Below are 21707 nucleotides of genomic sequence, written 5' to 3'. Positions count from 1 at the left end.
TCCAGTAAATGCTTGTCATAAGCACATGTTGAACAAACACAGCCTGAAGCCTGTCAAGCCACAGAGGATAAAATTGTAACCAGAGGCAGAAGGGGGTTTGATCATTTTATTACAGAGGCAATATCCCACACTTATCCTGAATGTGTGGACAGGACATTCAAGACTTACAGAGTAATTATATAAACTCTTCCAGATCACAACACGTAAAAAACCCAACAATAAGTGCAAGCAAATGTGAATGTGAGAAAACAATTTACATGAAGGTGACCACTGCCCTACTGACCTAATTACCAAAGATTGAAAACTTAAATATAAGACCAACAACCTTCAAGTAAAGGTCTGGCTAGAATAAAAAAAAAAAAAACAAAAAAAAACATATGAAACCAGCAACAGAGAATTGATAGACCAATATATCAGCCAGGCTGATTAATTAGCCAATATTTGGGACTGTTCAGAGTAGTGTCAGTTCCAAAATGTAGCTTTGTCAGTGAATTTCCTAGTATCTTTAGTGAATTGAGTAAATACTGAGTAACTCATTTTAATTCAGCAACTTTCTGTACATCTCAATTGCTAGAATTAAATAGTAATTTACAGTAAATATGGGCATTATATTAGCCACCCTGCACTCTGATATTGCATTGGCCAAAAAATAAAACCAAAACAGATATATACCATTTGACCATGTACTATTTCCCCACTAAAACGTGACAGCCTTTATACACACTCCGGCCTTCATGTTTTGAGGAAGCAAAATATTAAGTATATAACAGACTGATGGACTGATTAAATTTGGTTAGGCACGATTTGTTTTGTTTTTTTGGAGTTATCTCAATCTTATACTGTTAATTAAGATTTCATGTGACCCTTTAAAACAGAAAGGCACTTGTAAATATGCATCTGAGTGCAGTTTAATGATACAGCCAGGTCAACAATATTGCCGAATGTTCGAGTGATAGAGCAATATGACTGGCGTTTCATTCCTGCTGATATTTTTTACACATCACTCATATCATGTAAAAAAAGAAAAATGCAGCAATACTGAAAAAAATCATTACCTTTCATTAATTTGGTAGCTAAAATACTCAAATTCCTGAGAGAGGCCAAGCACCCACACCCTTCAAATGTAGCCGATGACCGAAGCCCCCTGGCTGGGTGTCCTGATTGCGGCGCACGGGTTGGTCTCTTGCTGATTACCTGAGAGAGGGTGCGGGGCGGAGTCTCAAGTGGTTAGGCTTTTCCGGGATTGGAGGTTTGTTGGCACGGGGTGGCGTTTGGGAGGCCGGAGACTCACTGGACACGCTGAAAGTTTTCATGAGCTGAGCAACCCGTCCTCGTCCCGAACAGTTCTCCTCAGCTACCTCGGACCCCACATCCACAGAAAACGCCCGTTTAGAGGCGGCAACCACTCGGAAATCACCTGTAAATGGAGTAAGAGTGATGACACAAGGACTTTTGACCTTCAAGGTCTGTTTTCATAGGTGACAACTTCAAAACATTCTCACAATCGTCCTCTCCCACACCACACCTCTCTTCTGCCCCTTTCCCTCACTCAGTTTTTCACTTCTCTTCTGCCCTTTTTCAGCCTCTTTTCAGTGTCTCTGGCTCTTTTTTCCTCGGCTACAGACTGCCAGACCGGAGGTCGTCGGCGCAGGAAGTAGAGCAGGGACGCAGCTGGGTGTAGTTGGTGTGTGTTTGTGTACACGGTTATGGGTGCGTAAGAGTGTGCGGTTATACTGTGTGTGTGTGTGTGTGTAATTGAGAGATGGAGGGATGGAAGATGAGGAGAGGAGGGCCGCAGGGATGGCGGCGGAGAGCAGACAGACGCTGCTCAGACACCAGAAGGCTTGAGGAGCTGCTTATTTTTAGCCACGTCCCCAGGGGACACAGATGTGTGAGTGCGTTCGCTCTTTCGCTCGCTCTCACAAACACATATACCCCTTCTCCTTTACACACACAAACTGACACACATTTTACCCCACACAAACTCTTTCTCCTAAAAACGCTCGCACAACCTGATCAAAGACACGAACCCACATGTGGCTGTGCCAGTGGAAACGTCCCAGTATTAAATAACAAAACATCAGCTTTAAAGAAGAATTAAGAATGTAATATAAATTATTTCAGTTTAATAGCATACATATTTCTTTAAAAAGTAATCAGAATGAGTTTTTGCGTATTTATAAGGAAAATAATGTACTAATAAAGTAAACAAGTTGAATGGTCCTTCAAAAAAAATATTTTACTATTAAAAAGCAAAATATAATTTCTTATTTTTTTTTGGATTTTGGGGTGAAATATGACACAGGTTCATGAGATTTATTTACTAAGTCACTTGCTTCTCAAGTTCTGCCCTATCTTCTTCTTTCTGCCTTCCCTCCCTCTCTCTCTCCCTCCCTCCCTCCCTCCCCGTGGCCCCTGACCTGTGGTTCCTGTGTTAATGTCCTCTCGCCGCACTGCGTGGGCCTGCCACTGATTGTCTCACTGTGTTGTGTGGTCGCCACGGAAACCCTGGATAGGCTCCAACGACTGAGGCGGACACTCATGCGTGCACAGCGCTCTTACGCATACACACTCTCAGAGTCACACTCGTGATCTAAAGCTGTTTGTTCCACCGCATTTTCCACACCCCACTAGTAGTCCGTTCTGTGTCCTACAAACACGTGTGTTTGCGTGCATGTCCGTGACTATACGTTCACACACACACAGGTTCCCTGCTGTTAGCTGACACCAGTGTAACGACAACGCCTTTCTCTCTCTCATCGCTTGCCGCTGTTTGCTGTTTTCCATGCTCCCACAAACCCTCTAAACCTGAGACACTTTCACAGAGCTATCACCCCTCCTCAAAAGCTGAAACCAAACTCTCGGTCCAGACCGGCCAAAACTGCCCCTGCCGGCCTCACCATGCAATCACTTGTGACAAAGCCTGTAAAAGCACCTGACTGCAACGAACCGAACAGCAAAACTGCTCTCTGTTTGCCCCGTCAATAACTGATGTGTGTGTGTCCCTGAAAACAGGAACGCATTCAACGGGATGTTTTCAATTTCACAGTCACCATATGTAGACAGAACAGATGAGCCAGACTGACAGCCCAGCGCCTCTTAAAAGCACGCTATCTCTTTAAACGCCCCCACCTCTGTGAAGGGGGGGTGGGGGGGGGGTGAGTTAGAAGTGGGGCAGAGGGCAGAATTCCGGAGCAGCACGTCTGTGCGCTGAGCCAGGCCGCAGGGGGGTCACGGCTGCCAGGGGGAGGTGGGGAGGGGGTTGAGCGGAGCGGAGGCTGGGGGCCCTGTCACTTATCAGCTCCGGCCGAGCGTCGCCCAGGGCCAGAGTCGGGAAGCAGCGCTGGAATGTGTGTCCTTCCCTCTGAAGGTGAAGAGAAGGGACACACACACACACACACATGCGTGCATGCAGAGACGAAACGAGCAGCTGTGGGAAGCTGTTGCTTTCACGCACATGCCAGGATGAACATACACGCTATTCGCACACATTCCCGTGACTTACGCACTCTCAAAGTTAAACACTCACACAAATTAAACATGCCCATATAGATGAACACAAAAGCATATCCTAGAGATTTGTTTTATTTTTACAAGCAACAAAAATATTCTAGATCAAAAATGTGCTCGATTACCTTACCTGGCCTAGGTAATTGTGAGAGCTTTGGGGGAGTTTATAGGCTGCATTTCACTTTTATGTCCAGCAGGGGGAGTCAACAGAAACGGCAGAAGTGAACTGCGTGTAATTCTTAATAATACACACTGGATGGCGTAAGTTGAGCTTTTTGAGTAAGTCATAACATCTGTTGAGGTGGTTCACAACACCAGGATAGCGTTCAGAACAAATGATCATATCCTGGGTGTTTTTTGTTTGTTTGTAATGAGCAAGATATCATTTTTGGGACAAACCAGAAGAGCAAATGAGAAGCCAAAGAAAATCTGAGAGATTTCAGAGACACTTGTTTTTGCCTTTCACCCTCTCTATTCCTATTGTTGCAAAGACAGCCATGGCATGCCAGATCATAAAGACTCGTCTTTTCAGAGAAATTTTCTTATGCAAAAGCAAATGGATCAAACTCGTGAAGGGTGAAAAGAAATGTCTGACTCATTTCACCCTAAAATAAAAAATGTGGATATTATATTTTCTAATATTCTAATATTTTCAATGATGATTCTCATTTCCTGACCTGTAAGGAAATTAGGACTACATTGCCTTTAAATATGCTTTTTAATTAAATGTAATGTAGCAGATTAACAATCTACCATAATTCAAAACAAGATTCATATTCTCATGAACTAAAATAGAAAAAAAAAATGTAATGACAATTGGGGAGGAAAATGTGCTTAATTTTCATGAAAACAACCAAAGGAAAAATCTGAAATGGTCCTACAATAAGCTTTATTTTCTTTCAGCTAAATTTAATTAATTCATTTATTTTTTATTTTGAGGTGACATAAGACCTTGACATTTTCTTGAGGTCAAACATCTAAAAATATTTTTTTTGCCACATTTAACCTTATGTAACATTTTCAAATTAAATGAAATCTCACTGAATCAGTCATGGAAACCAGTGATTCAATGAGAGATACAGTAAGTGTGATGCCAGTGTCAAATAAACCATGTTTATGGTCAGATCAGCACAAAATGGATCAGCATAAATTCCCCCTGAATTTAAATAAAAATAATTAACACAAACACACATGGGAGACTGGAAGGATACATAAACACCCGACTCTCACCTCTGTTGATCTGAGGTTTGGGGGTGTCTTGGGGATGGAGTCTCGAGGTGTCAGACAGCTGATTGGTCGTCGTGTCCTCAGTGTCTGTATAGACAGGTCTGCTGAGAGCTGAGGGTGTCAGGAGGCAAGATCTCGAATGGGGCCGATAGCAAATTGAGGACAATAGTGCTGAGTCATCCTTTGAGTGTCCTGACTCAGCCTCCTCTCTGGACTCCTGAGGCTGATGGGATACCTGCCACAGAAACAAATAAACCATTTATAAAGGTAGCACACTGGATTGAGTATCCTGCTATAGTTGTAAACAGAGCACTGTTAAAACATTCAATAGAGGAAAGGGAGGACAAAAACACAAATGAGATCTTGTTAATATTGTATAGACTGCTATGAGATTAAGCAGAGCAAATGGAAACTTTAGCTTTTTTCCGGAGAAACAGACCACAGCAATTTCACATGTCGCCTCTAAAGTTTCAGAAAAGATCCCCACAATGTCACAAACTGTGAGCAGAGATTTCAATATATCTCATCAAATGACCTGGTCTATGGTATTCACATTAGGTCAACAGCATCTCATTTGTCTCGGATATTCCTCCTAAAATTCCTTGGGAGAAATATCCAAGACAAAGGAGATAATCCAATGAGATTCTCTCCTGAGCTATGAAAGATTAAGCTCTAAACAATAACATAACATTAACAACCTTAAGACAACACCAAATGAATAATAAATGGTTACTTTGCTTATGCATACATACACACACACTCACACCCACCTATACATTTAAACACTTTTATTTCACTTCTGGAATTATGGAATTACTAGATTGTTCGTTACTGCACTATTTTGGTCTGTATGTCTGTCTGTAAAAAAAACAAAAAAACAAAACACCAAACAATTGGTCTTTTGTAAAACTCAAATTCATGTCAAAACTCAAACATTATTTTAATTTTATTTTAGGCTATTTTACACCTCTGGAATAAATGAGAACTCTTGACATTAAGAAATGTAAAGATGGCTTCCGGCTGTTCATTTGACATTTCTTACCTTTCCTTTATGAAATTAATAAAATAAAATAAATCAATACAAAAAAATAAGAAAAGAACCTAAAAAAAAAAAAAAAAAAAAGAATAACAAGAATAATAATAACTATAATGGCTAAAATTACTAAAATAAAATAGACTAAAATAAAAAAAATATTAAAAATAGCTCTGGAGTGGCCAGACAGCAGATATTGCAGGCCTGGGGCCTGATGTATAAACGTTGCATACGCACAAAATGGGCATAGAAATATGCGTACGCATTTTTCCACGCACATATCGGGATTTATAAAAAATAAACTTGGCGTAAATAAGTGCGCACCGTAAGGATGCTCTTGACCGTGCGTATGCACTCTTTCAGAAGAGTATGTGTTTTGGCGACACCAACTGGCCCAAATAGCAATAACTATTTAAAATGAAAAACTTCTAAATTATCCTATTACATCACCCAATAAATCAAATTGCATCAACCTGAATTATCATTATCAGCATTCTTAACCAGGTGCAAATACTATTTTTTTGTAATGAATGGGCTATAAAAAGGTATGCGCGTATATAACATATCATCATAATGGATGCTCTAGCGCTGTTAGAAGACCTTGGTAATGACGCTCTACGGAGGGAGCGTGTTTTCAGAGACCGTGAAGATTTCCTTGCTCATGATGATGATTGGCTCATGAGCCGATTTCGATTCCCAAGAGCCATCCTCTTGGAATTGTGTTCTGAATTACGGCCAGTAACATGAAATCATTACTGAGAAGTAACAACATTTGTATATTCAATAAATATAAATATATTTGTTGTGGATGTGATGCTTTTGAACACTTTTCCTCTGGCATGCTGTCTGTGTTTTAATGTGTTAAATACATAGATAATTGCTTATCATGATAGCAGATTGTCTGAGAAAATGGTTTCGTGCAAATAAAGCACAATAAGGTCTATCTGTTTCCATTAAAAATATAAATCAATTAAAATACTATTTGGCCAGTGGAAAAGATTGAGAAAAACTTTCTCTGAAATGCATTTTGCACTATTTTATTTTATTTATTTAAAAAACAAGGGAAGGATGGGCTACTAAATGATTTTTATTAATGTTATGTAACGGCACATTCGTATTTCATATTTTCCTAATGTCTTGTACCATTAAACATGTTATCATGTGGATGAATAATCATATGCAGATGAGGATATGCATAGTAAAACTAGGCGTTATAATCTTCATATATGGTTAATTCGGGGTGGAGACGCCTGTGCGCACAATCTTCCGCTGACTGGGATTTATAAAGTGAATTCTGCGCAGGTTCTGGCGTACGCACGGTTTTATAAGTCTGAATATTTTTTTGCGTACGACATTTTTGGCTTTCCGCCGCACGTACACTTTTAGTAAGGATTCTACGCACAGTTTTATAAATAAGGCCCCAGGACTGTAACAAGCACAGACCGTGTTTAGTGTTTACACACACATACGATGGAACAAGAAACGTGTGATGTGTGAGGACTTGCCCTGCCCAGGAGTTTGTGAATATTGAGGAATAAATCTGTTGTGAAAAGAGAGAGGAAAGTGGAAAAAGAGGGAAAGAGGGGTCCCTGCCCAAACCCTAAGGGACAGTCCCACAATCCCATCCATCTGTGACTGACAGGCACGCCGTCTCGCCCGCTTTAATTCCCTGATCAACTTTATCAACCATCTGCTCTTGAAGAACTCGGGGACCCAAATCAGCCCCTGGGCTCTCTCAGGTCCTCCTGCAGCGCACACACACACCCTGCCTGTCCTCATACTCTGACACACAGGCCACATACGGAGAGCAGTACTTCATTATCTCCTTCAGTGTTCCCTCTATGTCTGCATTTTAAACGACCTAAAATACAAGCCTCGCATTATGCAATACATGCTTTAGAAATCTCAATCGATTACAGGCTTACATGTGTTTTATATTTTAATTATGGGTTTTATTCCTCTTTGTGTAAGATTGATATAAAAAAATGGGAGGGACACTAATTATCAAGTTGCTCATGAATATTAATTACAGGACATGAAACTTGGACGAAATGCTTGCACACTCGTCTAAGACTGTTTAAAGCACGTCGTGTTCAGCTGTTGCGGGGTGGAAGGATCAAGAGCCTGAAACAGGTGTGATCAGAGTGGCAGAGAGCGACAGCTGAGGGTAAAAGGATCTCAAGATGAGAGCACAAGGACAGCTGCTCTGACCTCAACCCCCCTCAACCCAGAGCAGTGCGCCTGAACAGACCACCAACATTCAGGGGAGGACATTCCTATGCACCGGCACCATGTTTACACTGCAAGTGGGTGACGTGACAAAATTAGATTGTGTGTCTGTCTGTCAGTCTATATATATATATATATATATATATATATACATACACACACACACACTCACCTAAAGGATTATTAGGAACACCATACTAATACTGTGTTTGACCCCCTTTCGCCTTCAGAACTGCCTTAATTCCACGTGGCATTGATTCAACAAGGTGCTGAAAGCATTCTTTAGAAATGTTGGCCCATAAATAAAAATAAATAAATAAATAAAGTTGTCATCCGAAGAGGGGGGGTGGAGGTGGGGAAAAACAACAACAACAAAAAAAAAACAAGAAATGTTGGCCCATATTGATAGGATAGCATCTTGCAGTTGATGGAGATTTGTGGGATGCACATTCAGGGCACGAAGCTCCCGTTCCACCATATCCCAAAGATGCTCTATTGGGTTGAGATCTGGTGACTGTGGGGGCCATTTTAGTACAGTGAACTCATTAGCCGCGTTTCCACAGTAGTCCCGCAGCGCTGCCCTAAACCCCGCCCCTAACACGCCTTTCTGAATCAAACGTCATACAACCCAACCCATTTCAGCGGGTATTATGAATTTATTTATGTTTTAAGTTAGGAAGATAGCATGTATATTAACTCACCGGCCGTGGCTGCAATAGTGTCTCGACTTGTCTCGCGAGTCGCCACTAACAGAGGGACGGTGACCCAGCACACCGTCCATCAAGTCGAACCATGAAAAGTTCCTTCTCTGGGCTCCGCTTTGTCCATTGTGCGTTTTAATCGCTTTGTACAATACTGTGCCCGCAATTTTTTAATTTTATTCCGAACTTGAAGCATTGCTTGCTAAATCGATGTATTTTATAACGTCCTTGTTTCTTCACACGCGGTCAAATTGGCGTTGTACCCTTTCTTCTGCCCAAATGCTCAGAAGAGCTGGTATCTTCGACAGACCAGTACAGGAGATTCTCCATTTCAAGTAGCGATTATTTTGCGCGATATAAAAAAGTGAAATGTGCATCTTGCCGCAGACCATAACTTTCCATAACACCGATAAACTCCGCCTTCTACCTTGAGCACGCCTCTAGCCCGAGCTGGCCCACTTTGGCCCAAGGTATTCGACGGGCCAGAAATCCTGGCCGTTGGCCCCGAGTAACCCCCGATCAAGCCCCGGAAGTGACAGTGGAAACGCGACTCGCCCTGGCACGCACTAGCACGGCTCGGCCCTGGCCCGGCAGTGGAAACGCGGCTATTGTCATGTTCAAGAAACCAATTTGAAACGATTCGAGCTTTGTGACATGGTGCATTATCCTGCTGGAAGTAGCCATCAGAGGATGGGTACATGGTGGCCATAAAGGGATGGACATGGTCAGAAACAATGCTCAGGTAGGCCGTGGCATTTAAACGATGCCCAATTGGCACTAAGGGGCCTAAAGTGTGCCAAGAAAACATCCCCCACACCATTACACCACCACCACCAGCCTGCACAGTGGTAACAAGGCATGATGGATCCATGTTCTCATTCTGTTTACGCCAAATTCTGACTCTACCATCTGAATGTCTCAACAGAAATCGAGACTCATCAGACCAGGCAACATTTTTCAAGTCTTCAACTGTCCAATTTTGGTAAGCTCTTGCAAATTGTAGCCCATCCGCCTCAAGGTTATGCGTGTTGTGGCTTCACAAATGCTTTGCTGCATACCTCGGTTGTAACGAGTGGTTATTTCAGTCAAAGTTGCTCTTCTATCAGCTTGAATCAGTCGGCCCATTCTCCTCTGACCTCTAGCATCAACAAGGCATTTTCGCCCACAGGACTGCCGCATACTGGATGTTTTTCCCTTTTCACACCATTCTTTGTAAACCCTAGAAATGGTTGTGCGTGAAAATCCCAGTAACTGAGCAGATTGTGAAATACTCAGACCGGCCCGTCTGGCACCAACAACCATGCCACGCTCAAAATTGACCGTTCGCAAGCCCCTCCCCAAAAACGGCCATTGTCCAATCACACATCATAGCAACCGTTACTATGTGAGCAGGTCCGTCAAACATTGACTCCAAGCAAGGTGAAGCGGTGCGCCCACGGCGTTTGTAAATCGGACACTAGATACCCCGAGAGATTGTCTGGAGGAGTTCTGTTCTTTCCATTCCCAAAGCCGAAAACACATCGTGAGGGGTGCCTACAATGGATAAAACAGTGTCGACTGCCCCACTCCCAGTTACATGTGTCGAACATGGTTAACTCGCGTCCAGCATGCGTGAGACTGAGACACTGAGATTAGTCAAAGAAACATGGAAAAAGCAGATCAAGAGGATCCACAAAGGAACTACGTTTTCTAAAGGGTTGTTGTTAACATGATATTTTCGGGGGGAAATGAGCAGCAGTCAACTAGTTAGCAGTGCAGCACCTGTAGACTAACAGTTTAGACTAGAGGAGTGCACGTTCGCAACGGGGAACGCATGAAGCTTACTTGACAACATCAGTTCATATAACGTTATCAATATCGTAATAAATAGAAATAACGTATGGTTATCTGCATCTTTCCGTCTCTTATGTATAGTTACTTTTTAAACACGAAAATCGCATTCAGCATGACACGCAAGCGGTTGTTAAAGCGAATGTATAATCCTGTATCTGAGGCAAAATTACTAAATATACAGCGCGAGTTATACATATAGTTCTAACTCCAAACAATTAGCCACTGAACCAGCTTATAAAATCTTCTTCCAGGCTGTGCTGGTTGTATTTGAGGTAACGTTACATGTCATGGGGTTTCTCAGATTTCGCTTGAGACCGGTATAAGCATTCGCCTCGATAGTAGTCGTGTCTCCTTCCTTGCGTATTTTTATGTTTTGAATATATCCCTCCACTGCATACTGTAACCCCTTGTGCCTCGATCTGGAGGATTTCGCAGAGGTATTGCTCCAAAAAAGGTCACTGACACGCACGGGTATACCTCTTTATCTGTGGCGCTGGTCGTGTTTGACCATTTGTTTGACGGGCGTAGTGACAATAACTAGGGGGCGTGGCTTTTGCGAACGGTCAATTGCTTAAATCACCTTTCTTTCCCATTCTGACATTCAGTTTGGAGTTCAGGAGATTGTCTTGACCAGGACCACACCCCTAAATGCATTGAAGCAACTGCCATGTGATTGGTTGATTAGATAATTGCATTAATGAGAAATTGAACAGGTGTTCCTAATAATCCTTTAGGTGAGTATATATATATATATATATATATATACACACGTTAAATTAATAAAAAGAAATCCTGACAATATCGTTAATAAAAATATCAAATTATATGATCAGCATTTCTTTTTATTAATTTAACATCAAATTATATGATCAGCATAACAAAATTAATAGAAAATTTTAATTAAATAATTTAAATATAATAAGGTATAATTATTTATAATTTCCTAATATTAGTGCGCAATGGTGCAGAATAAATATCTCTTACTTTTTTTTTTTTTTTTTTTTTTTAAGTCACCATGAAATCAAGATGGGCCATTCTTATTTATGGAATATTGCAGTATTATAAATTATTTATCCATGCAAAAATTCATGTGCCTTCATAATCTTTAATTAAGGCCCAGTTTTGACCGAGCTGTACAGTACGCAATTTTTGCTGTTTCCATTGTCAGAAGTTGTGAATGATACCCTAATTCCGAACCGTACCGAATCGTATTGTAATACTGTCATGTAAAGCTTGGTGGAAACGAGGCATAAGTCCTGCCCTACATCTTTTTCTAGTTCAAAAAGCTGTTTCACTAAATAGAAAAGGGCAGACAGACAGAAAGCGGGCAGAGAAATAATCCCAATCTGTTGATTCGCTCTGTGTTAAATGGCAGCAGTATCAATGAACAGTGGCCATTAGATCCTGGGACTTTCCAGCGGCCTCTGGTGTAAATGAGATCTCTGTGATCATAGCATATCACATCAGGCCAATGAGCCAGCGATAATGCAAAATGACTTGAAATTGTGAACAGTGCAAATTCCCTGTACCAAAACTTTTATACCTGCTTCAATACAAGAGAAAAAAATATATATGGTGTATATATTTAATAATTTAATAATAATTATTATACATTTAAAATAATATAACATTTTGCTCTACTCTCATTGGTAATACCATGGTATTTTATATGTACATACCATGATAGTGTCCAAAAAAAGTTTCTTACTATTATGTTTTTTAACAGCATATTTTTATGGATTAGGTATTCGTATTTAAAAACAACTCTACACATTACTATACTAAACATATGAAACATGGTACTTACATTATCTAAAGGTGCTGATGGCTTTTCTTCATTTACTGGCATCTGCAGAATTAGGAGAAGACATTTAGAAAATAAAAAACAGACTGCACTCATTTTTAAGTATCCTCTTGTGACAAAACATCTCACTCATTGTTGAACATCGTATCTGCTGTAATACCAAAACTCACCTGTGGGGGTGGCAGAGTCCTTAACTCTTTGTCACTGTTGTCCTGTGAAAACAAGAAGACTGAGAAAAACTCTCCCACACTTCTACATGTCATTTTATCATTGCAATCGTAAAAGTTGACAATGATAATAGCCGGTCAACTCCATGATCCGTTCAAAATCTGACAGCCCTCAGATGGGTTTGGACTGGTGTTTCTGTGACTATCATGCAGCCCTTCACTAATTGGCAACATTGAGCCACATGTGTCGAGGTACAGGGACAGATGCTTGTGTTTAGCAAGTAGAGGATCATAGTGTGGTGATACTGGCCAGCACATCTTCTCCCAGGAGTGTGTTCGCTGCGCACATTGTTGCCATGGAAACCCTAGTGCGAACACCCCTCCCACCCCCCACCTTAGTATAACAGGAAAGAGAAGGTGGCGAGATCTTCACATATTAAGTGAAAAACGTGGAAAGACAATTTTAAAACACTTTTGGGGCTGAGATCCTGATCATGCACACACAAACATACATTCATTAATTAAAGATGACATCACTGCACTTTCATACTGTATTCTAACCTACAAGTGACCAAAAAAAAACCCCACCTATTTCTACAGTATTATTATGGGTGGCCCCACCCACTCTGAATTCTAATTGGTCCAAAAATCATGCACTTCATAACGGTGCATTAAATATAAATTCAAATACGTTTTCATCACGTCGCACAAGAATTTCATGTTCAAATTCACATGGTAGGAAACTTGTTGAATCATTCTTGGTAAGGACACAGTGTTACTGCATAAGTTGGACTGTCTGTCGGTTCAAAATGTCATGGACGTCAACTGGCCACACATAGACGGACATATTGATACATGAGGAGAGAGATGGAGCCACAAAGAGCCAAGCAATGAGAGAGTTGTTGTGAGAGATGGAGAGGTGGGTGGGTGCATGTGGGAGGGTTTCTTTTTTGAAAGGATGAAAAGGAATAATGGAGGAGAACGGAATGAAAAAAGGAGGAAAGGGGAAAGGAAGGCACAAAAAGAGGGAGAGATGGAGGTTGTGATTTATTTGGCTGTTGAACGATGACTCTCCCTGTGGAGAAAGTCCGTCTCACTGCCCCTCGGCTGTGTCCGAGATTAATGGCGGCAACAGGAAGGTCACCTACACACACTCGCACACACAGCCACATGAAAACACAGTGGCACCAATTTAAGAGTGGAGCAAACGTGGAGGTAAACAAACACCTGCACGTGAACACACCTTAAAGTTCAGCTGAACTCCTGAATGTGCTTTAGGAGGAAGGTTTTCTCGTCCTGATCGTACAGGTTCTGCTGATGTTCGGTTTGTCAAGTTGCTCTTCAAAGTGCCGGGCTGGTTGCTTGAATACATGACAAGACACGTGGAAGCACAACAAATGAATCAACGCCCTTCACAAGCAAACAAGTTTTCATGACACACTGTTGAGACGGAATTTCTTTGGAATAATCATTTACAGTTTTGCTCATAAGTTTACAACCCCTTTTTTCTCAGGTTTATAGACCCCATGTAGATTCTGTTTTGCATTAGTTCAGGAAAAAGTTTTACAAATTTTAAACTACATTTATTTACACTACTGTTCAAAAGTTAGAGTAAGATTTTTTTCTTTGAAAGAAAATAAATTTATTCTGCACGGATGCAGCACATTGATCAAAAGTTAGATTCTATAGTTAATAAATGCTGTTATTTTGAACTTTATATTTATACAGTTTTCACAAATTTAGCAGAACAACGGTTTCCAAAATTGAAAAGAACAAATGTTTCTTTAGCAGCAAATCTCATATTAGAATGATTTCTGAAGGATCATGTGACACTGAAGACTGAAGTAATGATGCTGAAAATTCAGCTTTACCATCACAGGAATAAATTACACTTTAAAATAATAATAAAAAAATTAATAATAATAATACACTATCTTTTATGGTATTTTTTGCTCAAATAAACAGCCTTGTTGAGCAGAAGAGACTTCTTGCAAAAACAAATCTTACTGTCCTCAAATTTTTAAACCGTATTGTAAATATTCATGAAACTGCATGATCGGGTAGTAAAAACATTTTAAAACATCTTTCAGATTTTCAGAAGTAGGTACAGTAAACTGATCAGATCTGTCTCAGCATAATATACCATCAAACTAAACAAGATGGTGTTCAAATTCCATGGGCTTGGGGGCCAAATGTCATATTTGAGGCCTGAACTGTTATGCATTAAAAATAATTTGTTTTTATTTGAGGTGTAGCACAATGTACATTTTCCCTGTTTCACAGACTTCAGCCTAGTCCCAGACTAAAATACATGTTTGAGCTGTTTTAAAGGTGGGGTAAGCGGTATTTGAAAAACGCTGTTTGGAAATTAATCGGACCGACACACGAACAACAACAAATGTGTGTAGCAAATCAGCATTAGGGGACGTATGATGGTGGAGGAGAGAGAACAAGCAAGAGGGAGATTTGAAGAAAGACTGCAGAAATAGAGATGAGACAAAACAAAATAGAAAAGCTTATAAGAATATCACTGGAAAATTAAGGTTCAGCTTTTAAGACCCGTGTTAATATTAGAAAAGCTTTCCAGTGCTGGAGAGAGCAAAGCGGGAAGGCCTGGAAACAGACCCGGACGTTGCTTTGATTCCTCTCCACACGCGAGTAACACTGGGTTTGAGTGTCATTGTTTGTCTGGAGCTGCTGTGCGGTTGGCTACTAACAACAAACTCTTCTGCATGCATGTTAATTTTTTGTGCTTTGTCATTTGTTCATCATGTGCACTTTTTGTGAAGCATTATTTTGTTGCGCTTCTGCTATGATAAACAGACATCCAGTCTTGGATTGCGTGCGTAACGGAGCCCAGCAAGTGAGAGTCGCTCTGACGACTGCTAGAGAATGCGGTGTTTAGAGTCATTGTTAGTGCACTGGACTTGCATGCCGGGGGATCGGGGTTTGAGACCGACTCGGAGCAGGGCGGTTAGGGTTGGAGAGTTTTGAAGGCAGAGCAATGAAGAGAGGGGTGCGTTTGTTTGGGTTGATTTGAAATATCAACAATGTCCAACAGCGTTTTTGAAATAAAGCTTACCCCACCTTTAACTGAAAGCAACTTAAACTTGTGAATACAAATCTTGAAATATGTCAGGTCAATTGTTTTGTCTCATGTTTTTTTCTAAAGCATGTTTATGTCCTAATTTAACTAAGGCCTACTATTGGTCTAAGCCCTGTCTGTGAAACCAGGCCCCAGTGTTTTTGTCAGTGTTTAAACTGAAGTTGTGTCCATACTGTGAATTGTTGAGGACGCTGGCCGTTTTTCTCTCCCCAAAACCTGAATAGATGATCTTGGAGGACTTGAGTTCATCCATCTCTCCGATGACAATGACCTGTACGTCTCCATCTCGCCCCAGCAGCCAGCTGACACTCTTGCTATGAGCTTACAAAGGGAAAGAAAAAAAGAATGATCATCATTTACTTATTTAAATGTACTATTATACTTCATAATTTATGCATTGTTTCCTGAATGCACTCAACCATAACACTCATTTTTGTTAAAAAGAAAGTGTTGTAAAACAGTATAAGGATACTTATTGGATCTATAAATCTAAACGTCCTATTTTATCTCTACACATTTTTGTATGAGGAGCAATTTCCTTAATGAACTACTTGCCAAGTCTTTCCAACAAATAGTGAAAGGAATTTAAATTGAGAGTTAGTTACAAATGACATGATAGAGAGACAAAAAAAAGAAAAACCCTCCCATGATGAACTGGTTCTTCTTGCAGGCCCTGTGGCGAAACAACAAGATTCCAGTTTAACAGCCTGACTGACACACTCGTGATCCCAGTCGACAAAACTAACATGAAATCAAACAGCCTAAAACTGCCGTAAGAGCTAAAAGGACCATGTGAAATGATGAGCAAATGAGCACAAACCAAAGTAGAAATAGCAACCATTTGTTTTTGTCTTTCAAACATCTCAGGTTAGCATAACAAAATGGATTCAGTAATTGATCAATGTTTTTGCTGGTTTTATTACATACTGTATATAATGATTCCTGCCAGTAACTCATTGATTTTGGGCACAGGTTAAACCTAATGTTGGTTACAAAATATTAAATGAGACTAATATATTATATACATTTAAGGCATTCAGTGCATTCAAAGGAAAAAGGTAATTTATTCTCCATATTTTAGCAGCAGCCAACAAACTGCAGTCCTTTTTTATTAATATTAGTAGTAGTGTTGTAGTACTGAAGTTCGTCTTAAGTCAGAGTCCCAAGACCATATTTTCAGGAGGATTTGGACCCGGCCTAGACTTGCAGTCGAATGATCTGGTCTTGACTGGTCATAGAAAATACTTGGACTCAGACTTGAGACGAGTGCTACAACACTGGTAGTAGTATTATATTATTTTTATATCCACATTGATGACAACAAAATAGCATCTTATATATGCAGCATTTAAAGGAGAAGACCTTTTTACACAACACCTTATAGTTAGATGCTCTAGCCCTGGTCTCTCCAACAACATACACTATCGTTCAGTTTGGGGTCGCTAAGAAGTTTTTGAAAGAAGTCTCTTATGCTCACTAAAGCTGCATATACTTATTTAATCAAAATTATATGTATTATGTATTATCTATTATCTATCTATCTATCTATCTATCTATCTATCTATCTATCTATCTATCTATCTATCTATCTATCTATCTATCTATCTATCTATCTATCTATCTATCTATCTATCTATCTATCTATCTATCTATATATATTATATTAGATAATTAATTATCTATATTAATTCATTTTAAAATGCAATTTATTCCAGTGATGGTAAAGCTAAATGAACCTTCAGAAATTATTCTAATATGCTGATTAGCTGCTCAAGAAATGTAATTTTTTTTAATATTCTAAATTTTAATATATCACAGTTGAAAATGATTATGCTGCTTAATTTTTTTTTGTTTTTTTGTGAAAACTGATCATTTATTTGAAATGAAAGTATGTTATTACAGTGTCTTTACTGTCACTTTTTATCAAATTAATGCATATTCTTGCTGAAAAAAAAAGATAAATTACTTTCTTTCGAAAGTAAGAAAATTATCAAAAAGAAAAATCATATTGACCCCAAACGTTTGAATGGTAGCATTAAAAAAGTAAGACGTTATAAAACTAACAGCAAAAAAACTAAGTTGCAAGACAAGACAAAACATTGTGTTTACAACTATTGATAATCAGAAATACAATCGGTCTCCTCCCCACATTCTCCCGTTCTCTTTCTCCTCAGTGTGTTTTGAACGCCTGTGTTTCCTGTATACTTCCTGCTTTGTTGGCAGTCATGTGTGTGAGGGTATGGAACTTGGCCTGGCTGAAATTTCCTTTCTTGCTCTAAAAACTGGGTCAGTAACAGAAGTGTTTCCTCTGGCTTGTGTAGCCAGCCTCCAGAGACTCTCTTTATTGTTATTTTATTATCCCATTGTATTGGTGTGTAACAGAATCTTGATTGACTTTTGACATTTTAACCACTTTCCTAACAGGAACCCGTCTATAAGACAGAGATTGCACAGTGGCAATCAGTATGTCTTGGGGAAACCACTGACCTGCAAGAACAGCTGTCGTCGTCTAAAGGAGATAGAGGACTCTCTGTAAGTCTCTCAGAGGTCTGAAACTCAGGGACCTGATAACAACTGCTTTGTTATTAGCCAAAGACGACTTCCTGTTGGAGTTACGCATGTCAACCTAAATTATTTCAGTCGTCTGCACATTATTTACTGCATGAACCCAAGAAAATGACTACACTGTGGCCTCAAAGAGTTTTTGGACACTTAAGCCTCACTTCAAACATTCATTTCATGGCAATCTTTTAAGTTTTACTTCATTGACTAATCTAGTTGAGGAAGATCTGTGATCTTTTTAGTCCATGAAAGTTATGGCTCTTCCAGTAACAAAGCTGAAATGCCAAATTCCATACGTTTTCTGTACGTCTAACCAGTTTAAACCAGGCTGTAACTTTAGCCAAGCAATGCAAAGTTTTATTTTTCATTCTTTTGTTTGCTTTTTCACTGCTCTCCAGCTCTTTTTCTGTTTTACAGATACCCTCTATCTCTCAGATGCATTCCTCTCATATCTCAGCTGTTTACTCCTCCCTCTTAGCCAGTTTTAGACACTTGTCCTCCTCACGCAAGTCTCGTATGTGTGACGTCTGAGACCCTTGAGTGTTAAGTGGTGAAATTGAAGGGGAATCCCCATGTTGTAAATTATTTTTTACCAGATGTTTACAGTGTTTCAGTGTCACACTGAAAAGATCCTTTAACAAATATTAGCTTCTATTGATATTGGTCATGCAAATTTTCCATTGACGTCTTCTGCTCGGTCAAAGGATTGTAAACTCGTCTGGTCTTGTGTCTGTCAGTGACAGATGTTCCCAGTGGAAGCATCAATAAGCTCTCATCTCAAACATATTTACTCTTGTGTTTCAAAGCACTTTCTGTTGTCCAAACATCTGCGTCCACCTCTACGAGCCTATTCGGACATCACAAGACATTTTCCCATGAAGTCTGCAGATCCACAGTGGCGACCCGTGTTTTATCAGCTCAGCTATTCTGTCCTGACTGAGTCATGTGCCACATTAAGATTCTGACCATATTAAGTCATTTAAAGTCAGCAATAAAAAGCAGGAGCAGACTGGACTGGAATGATGTTTTCAGCTTTCTGTGGCCAACAGATGTGGGAACAGTAAACGCACTGATTAAAGATCTGCACTAGCAATTCAAAGGTCCCACATTCAAACCTCAAGATGTTTTAAAGCCTTGATCTAAACAGATACTGCTGAATTGCTGTATGACCATGTGATGTGAATAAGAACTTTAACTTCAGAAAGACTGTCCCTCTAATAAGTAAACTGTATGTCTCTTAGAGACATAACCAGTCAGAAAGGCGCATGTCTAAAACTATTATTATTATTTTTGAATAGTTATATCAAATGTTATTATAATCACTACCACCCTCGTGCTTTTTTCCCTGTTGAACAAAACACTTTTTTTTCTTTCCCATTTCATGAAAATGCATGCTGATTACGGGCTGTCAAGTTTAATTTCTGAATAAAAATAATAATAGAACTCTCTTCAATAAGATGCACAGATCACATAACATATACATTTTAGATTGCATAGGTGCAATATAAACCTAGTTCCCACCTGTCTTTGGTTTGGGTTTGAGTGGTTCCCTCTCCAGCTTCTCCTCACACTCTTTCCAGCGTCGCACCTGCTCCTCGCGCATCTTCAGGAAGAGCGTCTTCTTCTGCTCGTCATTCAGAGCATCCAGCACATCCGGGTCGATGTACATATCATTCAAGATCTGCTGCAGCATGGCCGTGTGTGTGGTGCACCAGAATAGATCCTGAGATTCAGCAACAGCCCTTCAGAATGAGGATGACGGTGGTAAAGACGATGAAGCCCAGCTCGGTCCGTTCACCACACACACGCTCTCATCACTGATCAGCAGCCATCAACTGGACACGCTGTCACAAGGAATGACAGATTACAACATCTGGAAGCAATCTGATCTCTTTAATAGTTCGTTTGCCCTTTCTCTTCCTGTGCAGTTTTAGATTTTTTGTATGTTATGTTAAATGAACAGTATGCCAATAAAGGTTCTGATCTTTCTTTCTTTCTTTCTTTCTTTCTTTCTTTCTTTCTTTCTTTCTTTCTTTCTTTCTTTCTTTCTTTCTTTCAAAGAGGATGTATGGGAACATTTAAATATTTTTTTTTTAAATCGTTGATTAAAATGTTTTTAATAACTACCTAAATAAAATATTACAAAATCTATTTTTAGAGCTGTTAACCTTAAAGATATTAATTAAATATACTTAATGCATTTTATATAATTTATTTATTGATATAATTATCTATTTTTAAGACTGGTCAGAAATCATAACATTATTTAGATTTTTTTTATAGTTTTATAATTATTTAAACAATTATTTTAAAAACAAATATATTCATTATTATTATTATTATAAAGCTTTATACATGTAAAATCACTTTAACAATAGGTAAAATATGATACAGTGACAACATATTACAAAGAAGTTTTAAAATAATATTAGTATTACTATAAAGAATATTTTAAATGAAACGAACAGCTTTAATATAATGCTGATATCACACTTTTGTCGTAGCTGCTTTTGTATTTTAGAAAGGGGGAATCATCATATTTGGTGGTCCTATGTGTAATTTTTACTCAGACACATGGTTTCCCAGCTCTTTTTAGGCCTGACTGGGGGATTCCTGAGGAACGAAAGTTTACTTCTGTTGTCAGCAGCTCCCCCTTCCTTTCACAATATACTTCTGCTCTATTTTAACATTGTCTTATTTTGGCCACAGCTGAACTAGCATGCCATGACCTCTTTAAGAGAGACAGAGGTCTACAACTACAAAAAAAAAAAAAAAGTCCTGAGAAACTGAGACAAAAGAGTTGATGTCTGCCTGCCTGCACATTTAATAGACTCCAGTTAATGTCTAGAAACAGAGAAATATGGTGGCAAGTGGAAAGAAAGTTGGAAAGAGAAGAAAAAAAGCCTGTGTGAAGTAAAATGTACTCACAGCTGGGTGCGGACGCTCCACGGCAGACTTTAGTAAGAGGGAGAGTGAGTGCCTGTGTTTCCTTCTTGCCTTTGTGTATGACTTAGCTGGTGACATCACAGCATTCCATAGTCTCTCTCTCTTTTTTTCTTTTGCTCTCTCTCACAAACGTACATTACACAATGTCCCTTGCCTTCGCACAAACACACACTTCCTTTCTTTTCCTGCAACTCTCATAGGCTGGAGGGAAACTCAGGAAGCAGACCTCAGCTGTTGGCACCGCAAACGAAGTAGCAGCATCCTGTTTTACAGAGACGGGAGAGATTTTGGGAGAGGAGGAGGAGGGGCGACTAAAAGGAGAAGAAGAGAAAATGACACAGAACTTCACTCTTGAGCAAAGGAATTTACACAGAAACACTTCACATTACTCAGCATCTTTTCAGGGCCAAAAATAAAACACCACAGTACGTTATTTGCTGAAAAACAACGCACTTCCCCTCTCAAATTTGACCAATGCTTCTAAATCAGCAGAACTTCCATTTAAGTTATTTCCTTAAAAACATTTGTGTTTACTGTAAATTAACATACAGTAAGGACATTTATTTACAAGCTAAAAGCTTGTTCGTTT

At 39.5% G+C, this 21707-nt stretch overlaps 1 protein-coding gene across 1 annotated transcript; it reads right to left on the bottom strand.

Annotated features, from left to right (window-relative positions):
• Positions 1 to 1187: 1187 nt before the first annotated feature.
• Positions 1188 to 21396, bottom strand: zgc:100829 (uncharacterized protein LOC445149 homolog). Its single transcript, XM_056262022.1, has 8 exons — positions 21101 to 21396; positions 19694 to 20016; positions 15784 to 15931; positions 13748 to 13865; positions 12508 to 12549; positions 12341 to 12382; positions 4741 to 4972; positions 1188 to 1417 (listed from the first exon to the last, which is right to left on the bottom strand). The coding sequence occupies exons 2-8, from the start codon at positions 19863 to 19865 to the stop codon at positions 1191 to 1193; spliced, it is 981 nt and encodes a 326-aa protein (XP_056117997.1). The 5' UTR covers positions 19866 to 20016; positions 21101 to 21396; the 3' UTR covers positions 1188 to 1190.
• Positions 21397 to 21707: the final 311 nt, after the last annotated feature.

This window comes from Rhinichthys klamathensis, unplaced genomic scaffold (genome assembly GCF_029890125.1).
Source record: "Rhinichthys klamathensis goyatoka isolate OS25496 unplaced genomic scaffold, OSU_Roscu_1.1 h1tg000191l_1, whole genome shotgun sequence".
In the NCBI taxonomy this organism is placed as follows: domain Eukaryota; kingdom Metazoa; phylum Chordata; class Actinopteri; order Cypriniformes; family Leuciscidae; genus Rhinichthys; species Rhinichthys klamathensis.
Note: the sequence above shows the minus strand (reverse complement) of the source record. Positions and strands in the feature narration are given on the sequence as shown.